Here is a 26,098-nt window from a genome sequence, read left to right as displayed (position 1 = left end):
CCCATACCCAAGACTAACATCAGTAAGGCATGCGGGTAAACTTTGATCGTCTTCTCTGCAATTAAACGCACCAAATTTGAAATGATTATTATTACATTCTCTCATGGAATTGATCTCATAATCTTGTTTAATGGATGTCCCATTTTTCATAGTGGGTAGTTGATCGACTGTTTACTTACTATCAGTCAAATTTACGTATAACAACCATGAAGGCTAATACATGTGCACACAAATACGCTCAAACACACACACACACTCCCTCTCTTTCCCCTCTGTACATAATATACATACATGTATACAATATTTACATTAATAAGATATATCATTATGTATGTATCTTACACATACTCCTTGACTGTTGACTTCAATAGATCAAATGACAAAGGTAGAACGAGATACTGGGTATGTGACATGCATTACCAAATAATTTCCTTTTTAATGACATTTAACATTCTGAAAGTATTGAGTAAAATGTAATTAAGCAATGGAAGAATACCACAAAAGCCATAATTATTTCCCGGAAAAAAGCAAAACACACACACAAAAAAAAAAAAAAACCTCTTCCTAGTTTGCTGCATGTTTCAATAGTAGCCAAGAAAAAAACCACAACAACCACAATTACGTCTCCGAGGCAGTTTAAAAGAGAGAGGGAGAGAGAAAGAGCTGGGAGTTTGCCGCACATTTTAATGCATGTACATCATCGGTAAAGTTTCTGTGGTTCACGCTGGGTGAAGATTTTGCCTTGGCAAAGACAGCTGCCATCACATTTCCCACAGGGTTTAGTCTGTTGATGTAGTCAAAAACAACAGAATATCGGCGGAATAAACTGCCTCGGCAGTGCGACAATGAAAAATCAAATGCATTTCAATGTTGTTGTTGGTGGGTTTTTGTTGTTGTTTTTTGCCATCTTTTGTTTTCATTCCTTTCACATGCCTTAAAAATCGTCTCATTGGGAGGGAAAGGGATGTTGGATTCTTCCACCGAGTGCAATATGTTTCGACAGTGCTGGATGTGAGTGAGCATGCATGTATCAAGAGTCACGGAGTGTTCACACTTTATGCCAATATATCGTAACATCCCTTCAGCCACTGATGGCTACTATTAGACAAAGTTCATCCAGCTGCCATGGTGTACAGAGAGCTCACCCAGCAAATGAGAACCGTTCCCATGGGAACCCCACATTAATATGTGCAACAAATTCATTTTTCATGACAAATTCTCCGTATGCTATTTTCGGAATACAGTCGGGACTGTTCATTCTACTCAATAGAGTCACATAATTGTGCACATACAGTGTACAGAACTAAAGTTACCAACAATCACAGAGTGATTAAAAGGGATGGTATAATATTGGTTGACATGAGGATTCAGTTTTTAACTTTTTGCGAGATACTTTAGAAACCACTTTATGAAATGGTAAAAACATAAAATTCAAAAGGATTTCAAAGTTTATTTCATGAAAATCGGGTTTGAAAATGGCTGAGATACCCCAAAATGAAGTAAAACAAAGCGATTCCCAATAAAAGGTGGGTCCCACCTCTTATTAGGATCACTTTAAAAATGTTTTGAATATCTCAGTCCTTTCAAAACCAATTTTCATCAAATAAACTTTGAATTCCTCTTATATGTGCTCTTTCATATTTCATATTTGAGAGGTTTCTCATTATCTCAAAAAATTATTAAAAAACGTTGAAAACCTGAAGGCTCATCTGAACAAAGAGTGTACCATCCCTTTAAACTAAGCTCTGAACTACAAAAGGACTAGTATGAAGAAAATGATTCAGAAAAAAAAAAATATGATAGGGAATTATGTTTGATAGCTGAGTGTTTTGGTTGTTGATTTTTTTTCTCTCTCTCTTTCTCCCTGGATGATATAATACATGTTCACATGTTGTCATGAATGTCAATGGGAAGAAAATTTGTCCATGGTTTAGTGTTGTTCCCAAGTATTGGTTTTTGTGTGGGGTCATTTGCAACAGGGTCGATACTGCCCAGCACTTACAGTAAGTACAGTAGGAGCCCCACTGATACAGGAGAATCGGCCTTTCTCCTGGACCTTACCAATCACACAAGGAATACTCACGAAGCATACAATTTGTTCACATGAGAAGGTGTTCTAATGACAATGTGCTTTTTTAAACCTACATGAAGATGAAATGATCATACAAAATTGGTATACATGTACTGTACAAGCCCCACAGAAGAGTTACTCTTTACTTTCACTCTTACTTTTTTGATAACATGAAATGACAAAAATCCACTTTCATGGAAAATGCATAGCTTGTCCCATGTAATGCAGATATTTCAATCTATATTGGATGAATGCATGATCTATCAAAGCTGCACATTGGCACTGGTAACATACAAATTGTATTTCAGCAAAAGATTTTGATGCATGATTTATCATAAGTTGTACCAAAAGAAAAAAAGCAAGGAAAAATCATAAACAGATTGCATTCATGGAGGCTATTTGGAATTGCATAAAGCAAAATGTTACAGACTGACGAGAGAGACTGTTTGTGCTAAAGCTACTGGTTTCAACATCTTTGGCTTCATGTGCTTGAGTGAATTACGCCCTTGAATTTTTTTTTTTCTATAATCTACATTCTCCGCTCCTGCAAACAATTAGCTTACATAACATTCCCTTGAGGGCAATACAACATAATATGAAAGCTTCGTGATTTGTTATATATGAAATGGTTAGTTCCACATATTTACAAGCAATCTTTTATTGATAGTCTTGGAAGTTTTTGCTTTCTCCGGTACAGTGAATGAAAGACTTGAGTTCCTATAATCGATACACACATCCTCCCCCCCCCCCCCACCACCCCCCCCCCCCACCACCCTTGCAAATGAGGTCTGTGTATAAAGGTCACAACGAAAGCATTACATGATCCATTGAAAGCTTTGCAATTTAGCATATTTCCAGATGAATCCCCAAATCCTTACACAGTATCACAAGCTCTTTTTCAGCTTTCATTTTTGTGTAGTAAAATGATTGAAGGTCTTGATTTTTTCCTTCTATTTTTTCATACCTGCAAATTCCAGCGGTCACAACACTATACTGACCCTTGTGTCATATCCCTTTTTAGATCATTACAATATGAAATCAAAGTTTTGCCTTGGGTGTGTACCACATCCATGTGCAGTCAAAACAGCTCCTATTTTCCTGTTGCACAATGGCTTGGAGTCATTATTTTCTGCACTCCACACTTTCCACCTTACACAGCAGCAGATACCCTTCTATCACACTATCGCTGCAATGAATTCACCCAAAGCGACCACGTAATACTTTACATTCAGAGCGGTCGCAGAAAGTGTACCCTATTGGAATGTACATGCATTCAAAGAAAACACAAGATATGACACAACCTACTTTGGAAGATGTCGGGTGCGGACTATTATCAATATTTAACTAATAGATGAAAGCTGGGTGGATTCAATGACTCTGTATATATACTGTAAAAGTGCACATTTTCGTGGTGTGGAAATTTTCTCACGATATGAAACTAGTGCAAAAATAAAACCATATACATTTTTTTTTTTTTTTGCTTGCTATTTTATATGTCATACTGCTTCATGTTTTTATTTCGCTTTCATTCACCACTACTAGAATCACTCCAATTAAGCTTATGAGGCAGAAATTCATTTGGCACTCGGAAGTTGTTCCTAGGTAGAGCATCCCTCCAGCAAGCTCTGTGGCTGTTAAGGCAGTCTTTTGTGAATGCATAAAGCATACATTAAAATTTGAAGATACAACGGAAATAGTCTATCATACCATGAGAGTGGTGCACCGTATGCAAGCACACACACACACACACAACATACTCCCAAATTTCACACCCATAGAAATGCAACACACATGTATGTATTATTATTACTCAAAGACACCCACACAAGGATACCACACCCTCTCTTACAAGTACACTAAGTACTTCCACTGACCTTCAACCAGTTCTGCTGGCATGGGAGGGGAGATGAGGGGTGTGAAGGTATCCAGGTCTAGCCTCCCGGACTTGGACTGGGCCTGCAGCACCCAGTACTTCTTCTCCAGCTCAATGATGTCTGCCTCTTCCACTGATGAGGCATCGAGGGCGGGGCAGTGGTGGTGGAGGATGACGTAAGGATGAAGCAAACAAAATAAAACAAGGAAAACTACATTAGAAATGAGAACTGAGATGCACTTTATATCAAAGACTAGATTTTATTGTAATCAATTGATATAAGCTCTTCTATAAAAAAGAATCATTCTCCTGGGAAACTTTCAGAATTCCATCAGTTTCATTACATTTTGTATTGATCATATAATACTTATGTTTCTTTTTACATTTTTTTTTCACTACAATAGATACAAAAAACAATAATGTAATGAATGAAAAATCACATAATTAGCAACACAACAGTCATTACAACTTGAGACAAAGATTACACACAAGTTGCTACTTGATAAAGCACTGTAGGAATGATAATTCAATCGAGACATCAGCTATCATGAAACCCACAGAATGACACTCAAATGGCCTGACTTGATAATCACAAAGCTGGACAATATATCCCGAACGATTAACACATGTTCATCTGTAGCACAAGGCAAGTGCCAAATTGTGTCTCGCCCATTTGCATAGAAGAAAGTAATGTTTTTTCTAAATCCCGGAAGTTCATTGACCTGCTTATAACCTTTGACCTCGTGGTGACCTCAACTCCCCAAGGGACATTTACCATCCAAGTTTGGTCACAAACGGACAAAGGGATCAAAAGTTATGAGCCATAATCGAAACACGCCATAAAAACTTAACATTGGGCCCTAAAAGTGCGTTGACCCATGTCTGTGATGTTTGACCTTGTGATGACCTTCAACTCCCCAAGGGACATTTACCATTTAAGTTTGGTCACAAACGTACATAGGGATCAAAAGTTATGAGCCATAATCAAAACATGCCATAAAAACTTAACATTGGTCCATAAAAGTTCGATGCCCCTGTCTGTGACCTTTGACCTTGAGGTGACCTTCATGCTTGATGAAATGTGTAACTTTGTATAACCACTCTTCCCTCCAAGTTTGATTGAAATTGAAGTCCTCAGTAAAGAGTTATTTAAGTTTTTGTAGTGTTACGGACGGACAGATGCCGCAGGCGATCCCTTAGTCTCCCCACACCTCCAGTGGGCTCCACAAAAACTGAAATCAAAGCTCGTGTTTGAAACCAGCATCGAAGCCTCCAGGGCTATTTGTCACGCACGATCTGTCCACTACTTTATAAATGTGCAACACCACTGCGACAGTTGAGCAAATGCTGAAATTCACTGGAACTTTTATTGCATCGTTCCACTGCAGTATGCCAATTAATGGGAACAATAAACCAAAGTGGAACGTTTTAAAAAGGGATAGTACAGTGTTGGTGGAGATGAGAACTGGGGGTGGTATTCTGAAATCCTTCCTAGGAAGAAATTTCTTCCTAAGTCAGGATTTTTTCCTAAGTGGTATTCTGAAAATCTTCCTAAGTTTCTTCCTAAGTAGACTTAGGAAGAAACTTAGGAAGGGGGCGGGAATATGCAAATTTCTGACTTAGGAAGAAGTTGGTTTTCTAGAATGCACTTAGGAAAGAATTTTAGGAAAATATTTAGGAAAGCTCCACCCCTGTCCTAAGTACCGTTGTTAAGAATAGGAAATTGCAAGCATCGTGATAGGCGCGCTTGTCAGTCATTGCGCGCACATGTACTTTGATGCGCGAAATGAGCGTGAGTAAGGGGACATGCCGCGCACTCGTGTATTTGACCCTACGTCATAGTAATGTACGATTGTCATTGGTTAGTTCCTTATGATACGGCATTTCGTATTGGCTTAGGAAAGGACGTGGGCGGGAATAAGGATGGCCTAATTTGCATTAAGAAGTGCCTATGAAGAAATTTCAGAATACCAATTTTGTCTTTCCTAGGCACTTCCTAAGTTTCTGACTTAAGGAGAAACTTGGGAAGAAACTTAGGAAGATTTTCAGAATACCACCCTGGGTTTTTAACTTTTTGCGAGATACCAAGAAAACACTTATGAAATAGTACAGAGCATACCATTTTAAGAGGAATTCAAAGTTTATTTGATGAAAATCGGGTTTGTTATTTGGAATGACTGAAACATCCATCAACAAAGTAAAACAAAGCGATCGTAATTTAAATGTGAGTCCCACACTTTATTAGAATCGCTCTGTTTTGGATATCTCGGCCATTTCAAAACCAATTTTCATCAAATAAACGTTGAATTCCTCATGAAATTACATGCTCTTTTTTATTTCATTTAGAGGTTTCTCATTATCTCACCAAAAAATTTTAGAAACCTGATATAAGGTCTCAACCAAAATTATACAATCCCTTTAAAGGCTTCTCAACAAGAGATTATACAAGCAATAAGGCAATAGGAATCTATAAAATATAAAATCAATGAGACAATGTTTGACAGCACTTCATTGCATCATATTTAATAATTCATCAAATGAAAATTGAGCTTTTATATTGTATAACTTTCTGGTCAGTTTCCCTTTGTTCGGATTTGCATTAATTCATTGATACAGGCTTGGGGTATGATTAAATCTTATATTTAAAAAGATAATAATAATGGGGGAAAAATCAACATCCAGAGTGCCAATTCAAACAAAAGTTATACTGTCACTGTAGTGTTCAAATTCAATACCATAGGTCCATATATTGACCTCAAGAGCAGGGCACAGTAATATTGACATGTCATTGATTTTGGAGGAATTTTTGTGATCTTTGGTAGCAACAGGCAGGCATTCATTTTAGATTGTACCCTTGTCAAAAGCATCATAAAAACTGCATCTACAGAGAGTTCTTGCTATCATCATTAAAGTGTTATGCAAAGGTAGAGCAAATCAAAGCAGTCTACTTTTGGAAGCACCTATTAAACGGCAACTAGTGCTCTCTGCAGGGCAAGCAAAACAGTCTGTGATTGGCCGAGTGAAGAAAAAAAAATACATCTTGTGTAACCTCTGTCTCTCAGTGGCATACTGGAAGAAATTGTAGAAGATTTCACAGATGTAGGAGTGGCAGACCATCCTTGCAATGTAGCCATTACCACACACCTGCAAGTCTTTTCCTTTCATTAGACTTTTTTTAAAAGAACATATTGTCGGCTGAGAACCAGAAGGGTTTTATCACTTCTTTTATTTTTTTATTTTTTTATTTTTTTTATATATATATTTTTTTTATTTTTTTTTTTTTGGGGGGGGGGTATTGATACTGAATTATTGGTATCAGGTTGTACAATTTCATCTGCTCTATATTATGGTGTCAATTTTAGATTATATTCATTTTCAGTAATATGATAAAGATTAAAACCACAAGGGTGCTATTTTACCCTATATTTTAAAACAACACTAAAATATAAATCTATCCACTTTTGACTTTGAAAATAAACTTTATATTTCATGAGAATTAATTGTTTCATTTTTATTCCTGCTCAAATCTTAAAACGAGATAGCATCCTTCTGGTTCTCAGCTGATTATGCTTGTACATTATGTATAGGCTCTCTCCCTCAGCACAGAATCTATCGTTATCTCATCACTCCATGTACCCTGCTGACCAACCATTATCCACTGCCTTTTACTACCCTTTTCATCTCTTTGTGTTGCAAAACGTTACACAAAAAGAACTGAAAACAAGACAAACAGACAAAAAAAAAATTATACCACCATCTGTTATGTAGACCAGCCCATTAACTATTTAAAGAGCATAAAAATGCAGATCTTCCTCTAGTGATACAGTTTGTATGTAATTTCAAATCTCAAATTCAATGAGAGAGAAGAAAGGGTATTAATAATTGTGTGTGTGTGTGTGTGTGTGTGTGTGTGTGTGTGTGTGTGTGTGTGTGTGTGTGCAGAGCTGCCAACTTTTGTAAGAGCCTTTCAGTACTTTGATGGCTGAAAATTAGTAATTTGCACCTTTTTTGAGTGAAAATCAGTAATCCTTAACAGTGTACTAGAATACAAATATCAGACAATGATTTCTAACATCAGTAATTTGCTTACACCCTTCAGTATTCTTCTCCAATTTCTTCAGTAGAAATTTCAGTACTAGTTGGCAGCTCTGTGTATGTGTGCGTACGTACAAGTGGCTATGGTAAAATGTTGTGGCATGCCACAGGTCCACATTGGGTGCCTAAACCAGTGCTACAGTATCTGTGTGATCAAATACAGCTTGCTTCTGACCCCGCAGTGTTTGGTAACGCGAGCTCCATGGTAACACAGCCATTGTGTGAAAGTTGCAGGGTCATAGGGATGAGTTTCAAGTCCACCTTTAATACCAGTTCGCACCATGGTATGTATGTTGGATTGATATCAATTTCCCTAATCGAGTATCCGAGAGCAAATGAATACAGACCTATTTTACAGCGTCACACAGTATCCACAGGGGGGAAAAAAAAGAACTGTAATTGCCAACATATAAGAAATTTCATAAAAATGCACTTTTAAAAACTGTTACACACAAGATACGATATTGAAAAATGCATTTATTTCAGGGGAGTGTGGCTAAATTCTATTCTTAGTTGCTGACAGTGCAACTGCTAATTGAGGCTTGCTTGTGTGGTTGAGAAAGTCAGAGTGCAATTACACAACTTGCTGCATGCCATTTATAAGAACAAACATGGATAAGAATATGTGGGATTACAGTAAAGTCACGTCATTATAAGACTGAACTTCAATACGCTCTGTTGTCTTAACCTGGCCAATACAACATGTCTTCCCCTTCCATGACAATCATCTAACCCAGGGATGCCAAGTTCAAAAAAAAATTATGATTGAGATTTTCATGACTCGGCATCTCGGCATGCGAATGTGCGCGCAAGCGAGGGTGTGGGAGGGTCCCCCCCCCCCCCCCCCCCCCCCCCCCCCCCGTGGCTTTCCACGGTAGGGAGCTTTTTCAATTTTTAGCTCTTAATGGTGCGATCAGGTGCATACTTACTGTAAGTGACTATTTTTTACTTATTTTGAAAGACAAAAGGGAAATATACCTTCAATTGGAACTTTATCACTTTAATCTTTTCAGCTATGCTCATTATTATAGGCCCAAGTTGCAGACTTCGCCCGATGCGTGAGAAAAATGGGTGTCATGCGTGAGATCGTGAGATGGCCCCTAAATGCTTGAGTCTCACGCAGAATGGGTGAGACTTGGTAGCTCTGCTAACCATAAAGTCTATAACTTGCATCAAAAATTAGATCTTGAATTGTGTTTTCAAAACAGAGCCTATTCATGCCCGAAGAGATGCAGCATAATTAGCATACGGTGGTACATCTGAAAAGTAAATACTCCTTTGGACTTTTTATGTACATATTCAAAATAGAGCTTTACCTGAAGAAAAAAAAAAGAATATGGGGAGCCACATTACATTTTCTTTTAAATAAATCAGTTTTGAGAATTTCTCTCAATGTTCATTTTTCCTTCTTTATTACTTTCTCTCTTCTGGATCTCCAGATTTGCTTTCATTTGCCATGACACTTAAATTTCAGGACATTTCTTAATAATATAGAGGGTAAAATCATTCTCTTTCCCACAAATTTGAATGGGGTGCTATGTAACAAACAAAATTTCTAGAGCCGAGGAGAAGTGTAGTACATTCAACATACTGCCCAACAATAGACTGGCTTCAGACTGATCTTGAGAGGGTGGTTTTGACACTGAATGTATGCAGGAAATTGCTATTAATAAAGCAATTGACAGATGACCACAGAAAAGTATACAAGGACAGTATGTGTTTAATGATGGAATCAAATACATGACAAATCGTATCAAAAGTAATAGTGATCCTTCACAATAAATCAAAACTGAAATCAAAACACTTAGGAAGCCCCTTTTCTCTTTTTCCTAATGGTTGTTATTCATCTTTCTCAAAAACGAGGTTTCTTCATTTTGGTTTGATTTTCTGCGTATACAGGAAATCGACATGAGTTCTATCGTGGTTATGCAATGGTTGGCAGCACATAAGGTTTCCTTCTAGATCTCGATACCACGCATGCATTACACAATGATCTGCACACACTGAAAGTGAAGTGTTTTCCACAGCCAAGAGCAAGGAAGACATACATGAAGCCATGTACTTCCTAATGACTGTCTGCATCACTAGAAACTTCACCCAGAGAAAAGTAGCATTTTGCGTAATGAACGTCACCTTGGTGTATAATGAGAGTGGGCTGACCATTAATGGATTACAGTGTGTCTGCACATACAATGTATCTATTGTATGCACATTAGTATCACACAAACGTACATACTGTATCAATTGCAAGATAATAAAAAATATATACAAAATTTTTACGCATCATCCTCTCAAAAAATAGCTCCCAACATAAGCTACGTTTGTAGCAATACTCAAAAACAAGTGTTGGATTCAAATCTTCACAAAGAAAACAACTGAAGATTTACCCATACTGACAAGAGCCTATGATTACTTCACATGGTTTACATATGGTGACTAAAGTCTTTAATAGCCACATCACTTACAGTGTGTGTACTAAATCTACCTCCGTCCAAACCAACACACAGTCCTATTAACATAAAACCTCCCAGAACTTCTTGTTCCAAGTATCATCAGTAGCTCAGCGTAGATGCCAATAAAACAGACAGGATTAATTTCCAATATGATCAAACAAAGGGTATTATCCCGATATCCATAAGAGCAAAGCCATTTTTTTTTTTTTTAGGTTTCTCTTTTGTATTGAAACTCACAGTGCGTCACGCCGGCCAGGGTCTGGTAGAAAGTCGGTGTATCGCTCTCATCCGACAGCCTGAGGCCCTGTTTGGCGTGGTCCTGCAGTAACCATGCCGACAGCTTCATGACGTGATTGCGCTGGAGCAGCCATGAACAGAATTGCTCGTAGGACACTCGGTCAACCTGCAAAAAAAAAAGAAAAAAAGAAAAAGAGAAAAGGCATTACACCAAAATCTGTGAGATCACATCGGCACGCCATGCTATTAAAATCAATCTGCCGTGCTGGTCAGTGAACGCAAAAAATTATTGAAGTAATATTGAATTGCACCAGTCACTGGTGTGCAAATAGACAGTGAAAGAGAGTCATAACGTTCTCATAGAAAGCCCATAGTTACAGTATTTCATCAGTTTGTTATTTTCTATCTGAACGCAATCAAACAATTTGGAAAAAAGATGATAATAATAATAATGATAATAATAACAATAATGATAATAATAATAATAACAACAACAACAATAGCAATAATAACAACGTGTCAAACCTGCCATAGCGACCGCCTGTCTACAACGGCCACTTTTTTTTGTCTCTCTTGGGTGGCCACTAGAGACAGGTTTGACTGTAATGATAACAACAACAACAATAACAGCAGCTATTCTAAACAAAACATCAATGAATGCCCTAGATCAAATACAATTGTTTCCCGATGCAAGATTCGACCAATCATCTGAATGTGGGAGATAAAACTACAGACACAGACATGGACCAAGAAACAAATCAGCTGTAATAGGTTTTTTTTTGTTTTTTGGTTACTTCCCTTTTTGCCAGTGACAATTTTTTTCGACTGTGATATCCCAAGCAATCATTAAAAAGAAGTTCTGAACAGCCACATAGGCCTTGAAGACAGCAACTCATCAAGCCCACAACAAACGGCTGGAAATGCACTTTTCCCCCCTTGAAGTCGAGGAAGAGATGGATATGCATGCATATCACTGATGTGAAGGGCAGGCGATCCAAAAAAAGGAACCGTTCAGTGTTCAATGGCCCATGCCAAATTAACTCATTCATTCTCGGCTGGGCTAAAGAATGTCATTAATTACACTTGGCCGGCCTTGTGTCGGTACACAGTGACAGTTACAAAATCCTCCATGTTGCGATTCCCATTGTGAAGACAAGGAGGATTGATAAGTTTAATTTCACAACTTGACAATCAAATTCATTGCACTCGCCTGCTTGATACAACAGCATCGCTTAATAAACCCTTAATCACACTATGTCTAAGTGATAATGGAAGTATGGAATGTTACTTAGCATCGCCTGAGAATTTACTATGAATGCTTTACATCAGAGGTTGATTTGTGGCATTAAATACAACTTTGATAAAGAAATTAATTCTTTAACACCAGAACTATTCAGGGTCACCCTTGCATGTGTACGTTGTGTACGGGTGGGGGATGCTAAGAGTGTCAAAATGAGTGTGGTTCTTCACCTGGTAGGCCTACTTGTACAAGTGTATCATCCCTGCATCACCCTTCTCAGCAAGTACAGTTTCTACCTGCCCATACATACATAATTAGACAATCGACTCATGCAAAAACCATGCATAATAGAGTGAAATCTGGGGGTGCATTTCATGAAGCATTTTGTCCAACAAATTTGTCGGACAAATTTTCTCTCAGCCAATCACATGCAAGGATTTCAGTAGCTTATAACAGTTTGTCAGAAAAATTAGTCTGACAAAACACTTCATGAAATGGCCCCCTGCTGACACTTCCTTCATTGAGTATTCTTGGCCTTCACTGCAAGAGAACTCTCGAAGCTAACAGATCGGCAGAATTTCCATGTTGAAACGAATGTTGTTTTGACTGAGATTAATACTGTATACGTCATATATTTCGCGAGTCTAAGTTTTCGCAAATCCGGACTTCCCGACAATTTCGCAAGTGGTTAAATTCGCGATCATGGAGTCGTGTACTGAACGGAGATATGTAACGCGTACGTCACATTCAAATTGGCATTTAAGTCAATATTTTCATGTGTTTTTAATTTCGCGAATAGCAGCTGACTCGCGAAAATCGCGAAAATAAAAACCTTGCGATATCAGGGGTCGCACTTATCTTTTTTTTGAACTAGCCAGGCGGACTACTTAGAATCAATTTTAACACTGAAGCAATATTTTGGCAAGCCAGACGGACTAGTAACTTCAGAATTTTATGATTTTTAGCTAGTCCGACCTGATTTTGGGTGGCCAATGGCCAGCGGACCATCGCCAATTTCGAACCCTGGATATATTCGGCATATACAGTAGCTCAAACAAGCAGATCAGCAAATGCCTGACATATGCAATATCAGTGTCACTGGAGTATTAGAAATTTATAGAAATATCACTTTGGTTTCCTGTGCAAATGTCTTTATACACTGTACACTGTAGTAGCCAGATAGATCACATGATGAAGTCATAATTATGCATAGAATAATGTGTTGTAGAATATGTTGCAGAAAGAGACCATAGTGTGGTGTACAATGTATCTTGATTTCAAGCACTTCAAAGAATTCACTACACTACCCTTGAGGATGTGTACATATTGATGGTTCTAGGACAATTACCCCCTTGACAATTATCCCAGACCCTTCCGCTGACCCTAGCCCTGATCCTAATCCTGGAACTAATCCTGACCCTAACCCAAATTCTAACCCCAACCCTAACCCTTACCCTAATCTTTACTCTTACTATATCACCAACCAGTATTCTTTTTCTTTTTTTTTTCTTTTTTTTTTTTTTTTTGGGGGGGGGGGGGTAATTGTCCTGACACATTATTTGCTATCAGATCTGGAAAATCTCTGTTATCTTACATTTCTTTCCAACGATTTGTGAAATATATGTGACACACCAAGCATTTAATATATGACTTTCAAGTCACACCAAAGAGTCTTGACCTTCGAAGTTAACATTTCACAGGCACTTTAGTTTTTACTTCTGAACATTTAATGGTTACGACTCTGTCATTATTCGTCTGGTTCAGACAATTACTGTTACATATCAAATTTGTTTCATTGCACTCGAGACCAGTCAATGGAACACATTCATCTCACTGGTTCACCCATGACCATCAAACTTTAAGTAAACTCCTCCAAAGGACAGTATGACATTCACCATTGGAGATGATGAAAGTCATTCTAAAAATGAAGTTCCTTTTCATCACAATTTCCCCCCAAAGGCAGTTTAGAATGGCCCGGCAGATGGCATAAATAATTATGCGTTACGGCAAGTATCAAATGCTATAAAATTGATAACTTTCATTTACGTGTCCTTCACCGTTCATACATCATTTAATATAACCCTTACCCATCATCAATATCTTGCACTTCTGAATAAATGGTGATTTTGTTCTTGTTTTTTGTAGAAAAGTAAGCCAAAATGAATGTAAGAATACTACATTTGTTGTACCTCTTGGGTTCCCCAGAGCTTTTAAATGTAGATGGTCATTAGATTGGAAAAAAAAATGGAGGCCATTTCCTAATAGAAATGACTGTATGCATCTCTGATACTGAGTCATAGTACTAATAGTCTTATACAGATGTAGGCAGAGGCACACACACACACAAACACACACAAACACACATACACACACATACATTTATACACAGAGCATATAGGGTGGGATTGGTCGTCACAAGCAGACTCATTACAGCCTCATTTGATGACTCACATGCATTTGGTACAGCATGGTAGTATTCCGCGACATTATTTTACAAACGTACCACTCGGGGTCATGATGAAAACATTATTAGCATGAGATGGATATCCCAGCCCACATCCTCTCCTTTCCTCAGGCACTTCATGGTTCACGCCTTGCACCGCAATTTCAAAGAAAACGTGAGCGAAATTCCGACAAACGCTATGTCTCTTCGACAGCAACAACTGGCATCAGCTTCATACATTGTATATACACATGCTTTAACCCTCTGCTGTTTGGATTGCAAAAATAAACCAATGAAAATTCACTAAATAATGATCATCAAAATTATCTACTGTACACAGACGATTATCATAAAAGTAACAATGATGATGATCACCAAAAGTAGAGAAAGAGAAAGAACAGCACTCCAAGACAGCAGACCTCTGCCAAGCAGCCATGATCAAAATATCACCATTTATAGAGACATCTACAGATGTATGCAGTAAATTTGGTGAAAATATGATCATCCATTGTGAGTTATCGGGAGATTAAGCTTATTCTATGTCCTTTATGACCCTATGGCATTACGACCTTTGACCTCATGATCCCAAATATAAATGTGTCTTTCTTATTTCATCATAAACACACCCTGCAAGTTTGGAGAAATCTAATCATCTGTTCTTGAGTTATTGGGAGATTGCTGTGAAAGTGGAAATTTTCCCTGTGTGGAAAGTTTTCCTTGTGTGGAAAGTTTTTACGCATTTCGTGCAACCATAAACTAGTGCGAAAATAAAAACATGAAAACATTTTTGCTTGCTATTCATTCCAGTAGTTAATGCCTTAATTCTGCTGAATTTAAAGACATGCAAAATTCATCTTATCTGATCTAGCGCAAAAAAATTACATGAAAATATCCACTTTTACAGTAAGCTTATTTCAAGTCCTTTATGACCCCTATGACCTGTCACCTTTGATCTCATGACACCCAAATTTTTTTTTAAAAATTCTTTTCGACTTTATTATAAACACACCCTGCAAGTTTGGTGAAAATCCAATAATCCATTCTTGAGTTAGTGGAAGATTGAGCTTATTCTATATCCTTTATGACCCTATGACCTTTGACCTCATGACCCCAAAACTTAATTCTTTCTTTCTTTCCTCATTATGAATGCACCCTGCAAATTTTGTAAAAATTCATTCATCCGTTCTTGAGTTACCTTGTACACAGACAGACAGACAAACATGCATTATTTAGATACAGAACCGAAAACATAACCTCCATCAGCAGTAGGTCTACTGACAGAGGTAACCAGGGGTAAAATAGTAACTTCAAAATAAAAATGGCATTCCTCTGAAGGTGAAGTCCAGTGCATATAGTGAGCCTACACACATTAGACTCTATGTAAATATATCAAGCCCGTTCCACTACAAGATGAATCACCAAATTCATCATAACCATATAGTACATCAGATGCAAATTGTGCCACACTTTGATTTTAAGTACACTGGTTTCTAATGATTTACATTCCACATGCATCCATAGCAACCTTGCATTGACGGCTGCACATGCAGACAATGTGAACTGTACAGCATCCTTCTCGGAGGATTGCTTGGAAAGTGTGTGATATTCATTTTTGCTCTCCACGCAGATGTACAAATACTTAGTTGTTGATGCTCATTTTCTACCCCACATACAGCAAAGATAAGTGGAGTCACAATCCATGATAACCCCTTGGAATTTACAACCAAACACAAAATATGAACACGGACCAACATTTCTTTTTAATACTTTACACTTCAAGCATTTCATGTTTGATGCTTGAGCAAAGTCTTAATATTTATTCATATACCACAATGCAGCACTGATTTTAGCACAAAAGTAAGTAAAGTTTGAACTATGAGGGGGAAAAAAATTGCATCTTGGAATTCTTAGTATATAAATTAAAGCTGCTGCTAAAAAGAATTCTTAAAGCGGTCCACATTTCATTCGTCAGCTGATCGTTTGCTAATGACAGCTCCATGCAGGGCATCGGAGCTCTCGCAAATTTTACGAGGGCGGCAAATTAATAGGAGCCGCAGTCAAGATCCCAAACAAATTTGTTGCTCCTGGGATGACGATGGGGGGGGGGGGGGGGGGAGTAAGGAGGGAAAGACTGAGGTCAGAGGGGTCAGTGAAGAAGACATGGCCATTCTGGATGGGGATGAGTAATAATGACTGGACTGAGCAAAACTTGGCAGGGTGGCAGAAGAAAAGGTCAGTCCCAGTCAATACATGCATGACCAATTACCTAGGGAGAGATAAACATAAAATACACTGCGGACAGGAGACAATATATACGACGACTCTTATTCACCCAATCAAATCATATTGCTTACATTATACAGTGTACGGTATCTATAAAATGTATGTATTGTGGTATATTCAGACTTTGGAATGAGAACTGAATACTGGGGACTTAGGATCACTGGTTAGCCATATTAAAAATGGTACATAAGATCAGATTTTAGTAGAATGCATATGAGTCAGTTTGACTTGTGCACAAAATGTGAATAATTAACATTTATCGAACCCTTTTACAGGATGTGCACGTACGAAAAATGCAACATTTTCAAATTCAGCCTTGCTATACTCGTCCTCCTCATTTTATGTTGACAATTATTAGTTTCTGTACGTTTTCTTTCTCAATTCCATATAATGTCAGTCATGGGTATTTTAGTTTGAGATATAAACCTTTAACTTTCATTATCGTGTGTACCATCTGTACATAATATCAAATCAAACCATGATTTGGTACAAATGCACTCATACAGCATTTAAGTGGCCGACATTCATTATGCTTGCATTCACTGCTAGCATTGCTAGCTGGATTTAACTGCAGTCACAACGCTGTGACCTATAAAAATTGAGAAGCGACTAAGTAGTGAAACTCTGTAATAGCATCGAGAGCATGGCTGATGGTTAGACCACAACTCAGAAATTTACGTCTCTGCTAATGCCGGTAAATCCTCCAGTATGGCAGAGGTCCAATGTGCCATGCATACTGGTAAAGTGACAGAGATCAAAGCCATGTGCATCATGTCAGTGTGTTTACTATTAAGCACAACACTGACAAATTGTTTCTATATATTTCAGAGGAGAATGGGCTTTTAGTCTCCCATACATCTTCCGGAAGACTGTGTCCTTGAAACATCTGCTCAAGCAGAATCAGAGAAAGACCAGTCTCTCACACAAGGAATTTAAAAATCATTGACATTTGATGCAGAATTAGAAAAAGGGGGAAAAACAGGAAAACTAGCAAATACCACATAAATGATGTGCCATTCTCGCAGCCAAGGGCAACTCCTCTGAAGTATCTATTGAAATACTACAGTATGTGGTCAGACACTCAAAGGCATTTTTTTTTGTACCATCACTTACACACACACATACACACACAAACATACACATACACTGTACAACCTCTACGTGTACAACTGTAGAAGCTGTTTCTTTCGCATTGATATTTTGCAAATGAGGTCACAGACATTTTCATGAGTTGATGTTATCACGATTTGACACCAAGGGTATTTCAGTCAAGTGCACTACTGCCTGTCCGTTCATTCTGCTAATGTATCAGGTGGTGATATTTTCATTGTTAAATTCGCAGCCCAACAGTGATTCGTAAAATTTGTGAAAATTAAACCCTCACAAAAATAACAGCTTCTACAGTATGTTGGATCTTTTTTTTTTCTCTCTAAGGTTTTGGCTACTGCCACTCCTGCCACGATTAACTCTACCATTAGAGTTCAATCTACACACTGGCTCACTGCATGATAGTGTGTGTAATACTGTAGCTGTCGTTAGAAGCCAGACAACGGACAAGAACAAGTGTTGGTTGTGGGAAGTACTCGGCCTTTGAACCTACGATCTATTGAGGGGAGACCTGACCACTAGCAGCCAACAAACTTACAAGTACATTATGTACTTCAAACTAGAGCAATCCAACTGCAGTGCACAGTCAACTTTTCACTACACTCCGCAATAAGTTTGGTTCATTTTATGAAGTCTACTGTACTGATCATTAACATCAAACGACTCTGAGGATTGAATTTTAGACCCCCTTGCAGGCAAAAAATATTTCCCAAGTAATTTCTATTCATCTTCATACCACATTGAATCATTTCTGGACCTTCAAAGTGGAAGTTACGGCAAGAAAATAACATTTTTTTTTCCAGCTATTTATAATCTAATGTAAGTGGTCTTTGACCTTTCACCTTTTACCCATCATTCAATAAAAATATATTTCATTGAACTTCTATCCTTCTTAGCGCATAATGTAATATCATTCTTGAACATTTCTGGCTGAAGTTCTTCCCAGAAAGTAACAAATTTAATCAAAGTTCTGTGACCTTTGACTCACACCTTTTTTCTTTTCCTACTGTCCTTTCACAGAAGAAACTGACTAATCATAATTTATTCCTTCTTTTAATTAGATCATACCATCAATGAATATTCCTCGCTAGAGTTATGGCTGTTTTAGTCAAAGTTTTGTATTAACAACTGTGTACAATTGTACCTTTGATTGGGCAGGATTTTGCCATTTTTTGCTTGACAAACTTCATCAATTTACTCAGGACTGACTGTACAAGATTTTCACTTCCATTCACAAGCAATGTGAAAAGCCCCACATAAATTAAGGATAGTGTACATTATGTGTCAAAAATCATGTATGCTAGTAGCAGTGATGTTTGGATTATAACTACAGAACAATTTGTACGGTATGTTCCATGCAAGCAGTCAAAGACTTTGACAAAAAATGGATATGACTGGCAGTGACCCCGCATTTACAATGCGAATGGCTGCCACCAAACTTGACACAATATGTGAAATGAACAGGTGTCTTCATGGGTAAACATTCTAAACACCTGTCTACAGGGATATCCCAAAGCAACAGTCAATGGACAAGAGCATGTACGGAAGCACATAATATGCCAGCCAGGGTTCATTTATAAACAGTAAAATAGTTCTGAAATTAATGAGTATTCCCCCCCCCCTCAATGAATTGAGCTTTCTCATTATCAAATATATTATGCAAACATCCACTGCATTGTGCCTGGAAACTATGGACACAATTGTCATTTATCTTCTCCTATTTTTTTGTAGCGATGTGTGAATGTTAATACCATGTTAATGGTTCTACCACCAACTCTGGCCTTCAGCCACCACAAATTGGTTTCTGCCGTCCACGAGATCTGCCTGAGCTAAAGGTGCTCACTCATTGACGTAGGTAGCCGCCGTTCGGTTTTGACAGCGGTGCGTGGAAGTCATTTCGAAGATCAGGAAATGAGACTGCTTCCGTCGAGAGCATTACATCCCTGGAGACCCATAGGTGTCAGTGCTTTTTGTTTTTTCTCAGGTTTTCTGTTTGTTCATTTGTTTGTTTGCTTGTTGTTTGTTTACAATCCTTGTGTTCATGGTCACGTGGAGAGATTTTCAAAGAACAATCAAAAAATCATGATCATGCAAATCATTGAGATTGGATTGCAAGTGTTGGCTATGGGTTTGTACACTTCTTGTGCAGTTCCAGTGTCCAGTGAAATTTCACCTTTTTTTTTAAATGCATGTCCTTGACAAATAAGAAAGTCTTCTAAAAAATCATTCCTCCACTTCCTGCAAAGCTTTACTTTCATATGCCAGATAATTCCACAGTTTACCCCAAAAAGAATTAAATTGCTGGTGGGTCTATTCAGCAGTTGTGCATGCATGGAGTCTGTTCTCCAGTGAAAAAGAATACATTTTTGTGTATACAGATAGCAGAAAATGACAAATAACTCCCCCCCCCCCCCCAAAAAAAAAAAGAGAGAGAATAAGAATAAGAATAATGAAATGAATAAATAAATAAAAACAGAACTGATAAGTAAAATTCTATATTTCTCTCTATAAAGCCAAAGATCTACATGTAATTTGTAACAGACTGAATCATTTTTTGTTTCTTTTACTATTCCATTGAATGAAAGAGAGAGCATTTGTTCCTGGGAGCACAGAAAGTGTTCTGATCTCAATTCTGGGATGAGATCTTGAGCCATTTTCCAGTGTCTCTAAGGAATTATGGAGTGTTCAGACTCTGAAAAGACACTTGTGTTTCAAGAAATGATATTCTACACATGAGCTGTGTTACAAGTTCCACAGCCTGTCAACAGAATACTAGAAATAAAAACTGATCTCAATTTTGGAATGAGATCTTGAGACATTTTCCAGGGTCTTTTAAAAATTTTGGAGCGTTCAGACTCTGGGAAGACATTTTTGTTTCGCAAAATGAAATACTATACATGTGCTTTGTCACAATTTCCATGACTGGTCATTGAAATACTTATTTATAATATTAACTGATTTCAATTTTGGAATGAGATTTTGAGGCATTTTCTGGGGTTGTTTAATATGAATTATGGGGTGTTCAGACTCTGAAATGGCACTCGTCTTTCACCACATGGTATTCCATACATTATGAGCATTGCCACAAGCTCCCTGGCCTGTCCACAGATGATGTAACCCTTGATGAGCTCATATCATGCAAGAGTATCATGTATCATCACATATGCACACATCATGGAAGAAGAGAATGCAAGATCAAGCTGAGCTCCTCCTCCTCCTCAATTGTGTTTTACGGATCGCATTATCCAACTGCAAATGTGCGCCCAGAATTGAACCAAACTCGATCACAAATCATCTGCCACATATCACAATCCGCCACGTGTGATAAAGTGGACTTCTGTCATAACAAAGTGCTCGGGACCGGCATTTTTCTTTCGTTGTGTCGAAATTTCGTTGTAACTGAACAAATAAACAATAAAAAAACATAGACCTGATAATGTTGGAGCCGAAATTGTTACTTCGTTGTAACCGGAATTTCGTTATAACCGTGTTCGTTATAACCGTGTTTGTTAATATAACGGGAGTGCACTGTATGAGGTGCACATGCAGCGAGCAACATGATATAAGTTTGCCTACTGACCCACGAAAAATTGCTTGAATAGCACGGAGACACGTTTCTTATGTGTTTACAAACCAGATCCTAGCTGAGATTGGTCAAAGCTGGCCATGGATTTCAAGGCCCACTGAAAGGGCCCCTGCTCCTCTCCTAGCCCTATCTTAACTCACTGAGGACGGGTTGATTTCGCTACAGCTCGCATTTCCCATAGACACCTGTCCGAGTATACTCAGGACTAGTCTTCAACGGGTTTAAGGGTTAGTTCCTACCTCTGAGAACAGCTCTGCCAGATCCACTCCAGGTGAGTTGCCATCGCATGCAGCGATGAAGTTGTTGAGGTCCATCTTGGTGACGTACATGCCATTTTCCTGATTGGCGCACAAGCCAAAGATGACTGGAAAAGAGAAGTTGGGGAAAAGTGTTACAACGCCTCATTATAGAATACCTTATGGTGTCTTAAGAAAGCTATATCATTAACTTACTCTTGTTATGGTTGGGGTCAAATAATTCTAAAATACCTGGCACCTGTTGATATATTGTAAATGTGTACCAATGCCAGGAAGATGGTATTCATTTCATGACCATCAGCAGAGCATAAAGTGCTAAAGAAGTTAAGAATTGCATACATGTGCTTATGTACATTATAAGACTCTTGGCAGCATGACAATTTTCACACATTTTGCTTTCCACTGAACTGCTATCAAGCTTGAAGGACAAGTTCATCGTAATACACACTTGGATTGAATGAATGCAGCAATATTTTACAGTAAATATATTAGGGAAGCTCTGAGAAAAATGGGTCTACCTGTTTAAAAATTATGAATTTTTGAAGTTTCAGTGCCACCATAACTGGATGAGAAGACTATTTAAACAGTTTGTTATGTCACATGAGTAGAAAAAAAGATATAACGAAAATATACAGAAAATTCAACATATTATCACTTTTCTCCCATAATAAAAGAGCACTTGACTTGCCTCTTTCAGAAGGTAGAGGAATCAGTAACAAGTCAAGGGTATGCATACTTTTTTTCAAAAAATACAATTTTGCAGAATTCTCTCTACATTTTCTTTGATTGTTCTACTATAACAAACTGTAGTAGTCTTTTCATTCAGCAGTGACTGGGCAGAAACGTTAAAAGTTAGTAACTTTTGAATGGGTTTTCCTCAAACTTTCACTGAAGTGTCCTACTAATATTGCTGCATTCACTCAATCCACATGTACTTGACAAATTAAATATGAACTTGTCCTTTAACATGCAATTATCTTTGAAAATATAAAATCATGCATTCAATACTCTTGTCCTTTAAAAAAAATCATAAAACAAGCAAAATGTACTGTAACATTGGCACTGGATAAAAAAAAAACAACAACAATTGCATTAAAGTTTCACTTTTATCATAGGCAGTTTTGAACTGCTTTGTGGTGCTGAAAAGTGCTTTATGCCGCCTATAAAAAAAAAAAAACCTGATCTAACCACAGCTCTGCTATGCTATGCTATGCTATGCAGTTTACCCTGTGTGACAAAATTCACAAAATATTAAAGGACACTACAAACATGTCCTGGTGCAATACTACAATGCATGAAATCAGTAAATCAACCAGAAGAGACATGTGCATACCAGTTGGCTTTCCACCCATCACACTCCTTCATCTAAGGCCCATTCACACATTAGACATGAAACACCTCAGTTTTTGGCACAGTAATACTTACTGTGAATGCAAATTAACCCAAAAAATGCACCACAGAATACATACATCACGACATACAACATGTACAAACTTGTACCATGGTATTTCATAGGGTGGTATTTAAATTCAAACTCTGCAAGGAATGCGTACATGCTAGAACTGAGCATGAATCATTTCACAAAGATGTACCTGCAGCACTGCACCTCTGATAAAGAGGTATGTATTTCTCGCATGATCTGACACACTTCCTGTCTTCTCCCTGTACAATAGTTAGAGTAGGAGATTTATGCACACTTGCAGTACATGTACTTGCCTCAGAGAGGTGTACTTTCGGGCTGGAAATACCATGGTATTTTGTGAATGAGAATGGTACCACGTGAAGTACTGCAGTATTTATTACCGTAGTATTTTGCCAATAACAATGGTGCCAACAAATTAGAGTGGTACTTGCTATTTATCATAATTCTAACTATACGAATGCAAAAGCACACACTTGCCTCTGATTTTAACCTTTGAATCCAAACATACGATTTGCAGGCAGCTGATCCCTGGCTATGCCATCATTAGCAACTACAATTGGGTCAATCCATGTCAAATCATCCAGTGCTTGTCACCCAACCCCCTCCGATTTTCTTTAAAATCGCACCAAATGTTCCCCAAAGTGTCTGACGGAAAATTCCAAAATATTTTGCCCCAAGGTCAATTGGTTGCTAAGATACAGCCTCACATAGCAACCGATGCGCATTCCAAAATATTAGTTAAAAGAAAATTAGGCATTTTTGATTGATTGTGGTAGCATGGATATTTATGCAAAAGTGTTCATTATCTGGAAATTGAGAGAACTTTATAGTCTTTGCAAGAAAAACTGACTGTGACGCGAAATTGACTTTTCGTTAACGTGTACAAGGTCACCGAAAATGGTGTTAAATGTTAATTTCGAAAATTTTAATGCATATTTAGAGGCTAATATCTTCCACATTTCATCACCTTAGGTTCTAAAATATTATGCTGTTGAAGGCTTTGACTTGCTCAGTAATTTTGAAAAAAATCGGCGGATTCGTGCCCACCGTTTTTACGGAGAGCGCCCTCAAAGTTGACAAAAATGAAAAATGTGCCAAATTCAAGGTCACGGATCACCCTTCGTCCCACCTAGGAATGGCATCATTTTTTTTTGTATTGATAGACATTTACCTATATTATCGTGGGTTACCAAAGAAATTTTGCTCCCGAAATGTTCAATGGTAAATTTACCCCACTGAAAATGGTCGTAAACGGCCAAATTCCCATGTAATATCACATATTGGGTTTAGAGGACATTTCAAATGTCAATGCTTTCAAGATGAAAAGCCCTAGCCCTGTCATATTTGCAGTAGGGGTAGTCTTTTATACATATTTTAGTGATATATACCATAAAACACTTTTATTACAAAATAATGACCTTGAAATTTAATCCAAAATTTGATAAAAACAATAAGGCGCTCTATTTTCCTCATTGCACTGCATGTAATATGTGTTTTGAAAGACTTTTCACAGAGCAATATTTCAAGAATTATGAAAGCTGACAGCCTACCTTATTAAGGCTCGAAACTATTTGTGCTGTTCTTTCAGATTTAGTGTCAATTTGATCATGAATGTTATACCCTTGATCATGAAGTGCTTCTAAAAATAGCTGTAAATTTATTAACTACACATTTTATTACACACAATGACAGGTGTTTTATGGCATGATAATACTTGTGATTCTTTCACAAACACAAAAGCTTTTTAGAGTGTAAATGTTATTTACTGGAATTAATCTATACGTGCTTGCAAGATACGTTACAATTAATTGCTTTGTTCTGACAATGACCCTCAATATCAATCACAAAAGGGGACAGTAATATTTCGTGATTTTGTGTGCATTTCCTATGGAAAACAGTACTTTGTGGTGAAATTCATAAAAACTTGACCATTTTTACTATCCATCACTTTGATTAATTCTATTCAAATTATGGTAGAAAAAGTGGGCTGTGACAATTTTCAATAAAAAAAACACAAATGCTGTAGAAAATAAAAAACAAGGAAATACATAACAAATATTTCAAAAACAAGAAAATACATAAGAATGGAAATGATTTTGGAAGTTGTCATAAGTTACAGAACAAATCCCCCCAAAAAGAAGACTCTCAGTGCTTTTAATGTACATTTCACAGGCTAGAATAAGAATCTTATGTGTTGGGCGCAATGTCCATAATATCAACTATTATTATTATGTACTTAAATACAGGTCTTTATGGGCAGGAATAGGCATTTCTCCTGATTTTGAAGGTCATAAATTCAGGGTCATTGTCAGAACAAAGTAATTAATTTTAACATATCTTGCAAGAACCTATAGATTTATTCCAGTATATAACATTTACACCATAAAAACTTTTGTGTCTGTGAAAGAATGACTAGTATGTTATGCCATAAAACAACTGTTGTGTGTGTAATTTGTAGTAAACAAATTTACAGCTATTTTTAGAAGCACTTCAAGGTCAAGGGTATAACATTCATGATCAAATTGACACTAAATCTGAAAGAACAGCACAAATAGTTTAGAGCCTTAATAAGTAAGCCTGTCAGCTTTCATAATTCTTGAAATATTGCTCTGTGAAAAGTCTTTCAAAACACATATTACATGCAGTGCAATGAGGAAAATGAGCGACTTATTGTTTTTATCAAATTTTGGATTAAATTTCAAGGTCATTATTAAGTAATAAAAACGTTTTGTGGTATATATTACTAAAATATGTATAACAGACTACCCCTACAGCAAATATCACAGGCCTAGGGCTTTTCATCTTGAAAGCATTGACATTTGAAATGTCCTCTAAACCCAATATGTGATATTACATGGGAATTTGGCCGTTTACGACCATTTTCAGTGGGGTAAATTTACCATTGAACATTTCGGGAGCAAAATTTCTTTGGTAACCCACCATAATATAGGTAAATGTCTATCAATACAAAAAAAAAGATGCCATTCCTAGGTGGGACGAAGGGTGATCCGTGACCTTGAATTTGGCACA

At 37.4% G+C, this 26,098-nt stretch overlaps 1 protein-coding gene across 1 annotated transcript in view; it reads right to left on the bottom strand.

Moving 5' to 3' along the window:
• Positions 1–26,098, bottom strand: part of LOC139726265 (ubiquitin carboxyl-terminal hydrolase 32-like) — an 89,957-nt gene that overhangs the window by 45,046 nt on the left and 18,813 nt on the right. Inside the window, exons 4-6 of the mRNA XM_071637332.1 lie at positions 21,628–21,752; positions 10,730–10,895; positions 3,946–4,077 (exon numbers count right to left, since the gene is read on the bottom strand). Coding sequence (XP_071493433.1) covers positions 3,946–4,077; positions 10,730–10,895; positions 21,628–21,752 — 423 coding nt within the window. The remainder of the gene's footprint in view (positions 1–3,945; positions 4,078–10,729; positions 10,896–21,627; positions 21,753–26,098) is intronic.

Source organism: Diadema antillarum, unplaced genomic scaffold, assembly GCF_040938485.1.
Source record: "Diadema antillarum isolate AM-2024a unplaced genomic scaffold, OU_Dant_1.0 seq00000082_RagTag, whole genome shotgun sequence".
NCBI lineage: Eukaryota > Metazoa > Echinodermata > Echinoidea > Diadematoida > Diadematidae > Diadema > Diadema antillarum.
The sequence above is the reverse complement of the archived record's forward strand: the minus strand, read 5'-3'. Positions and strand labels throughout refer to the sequence as shown.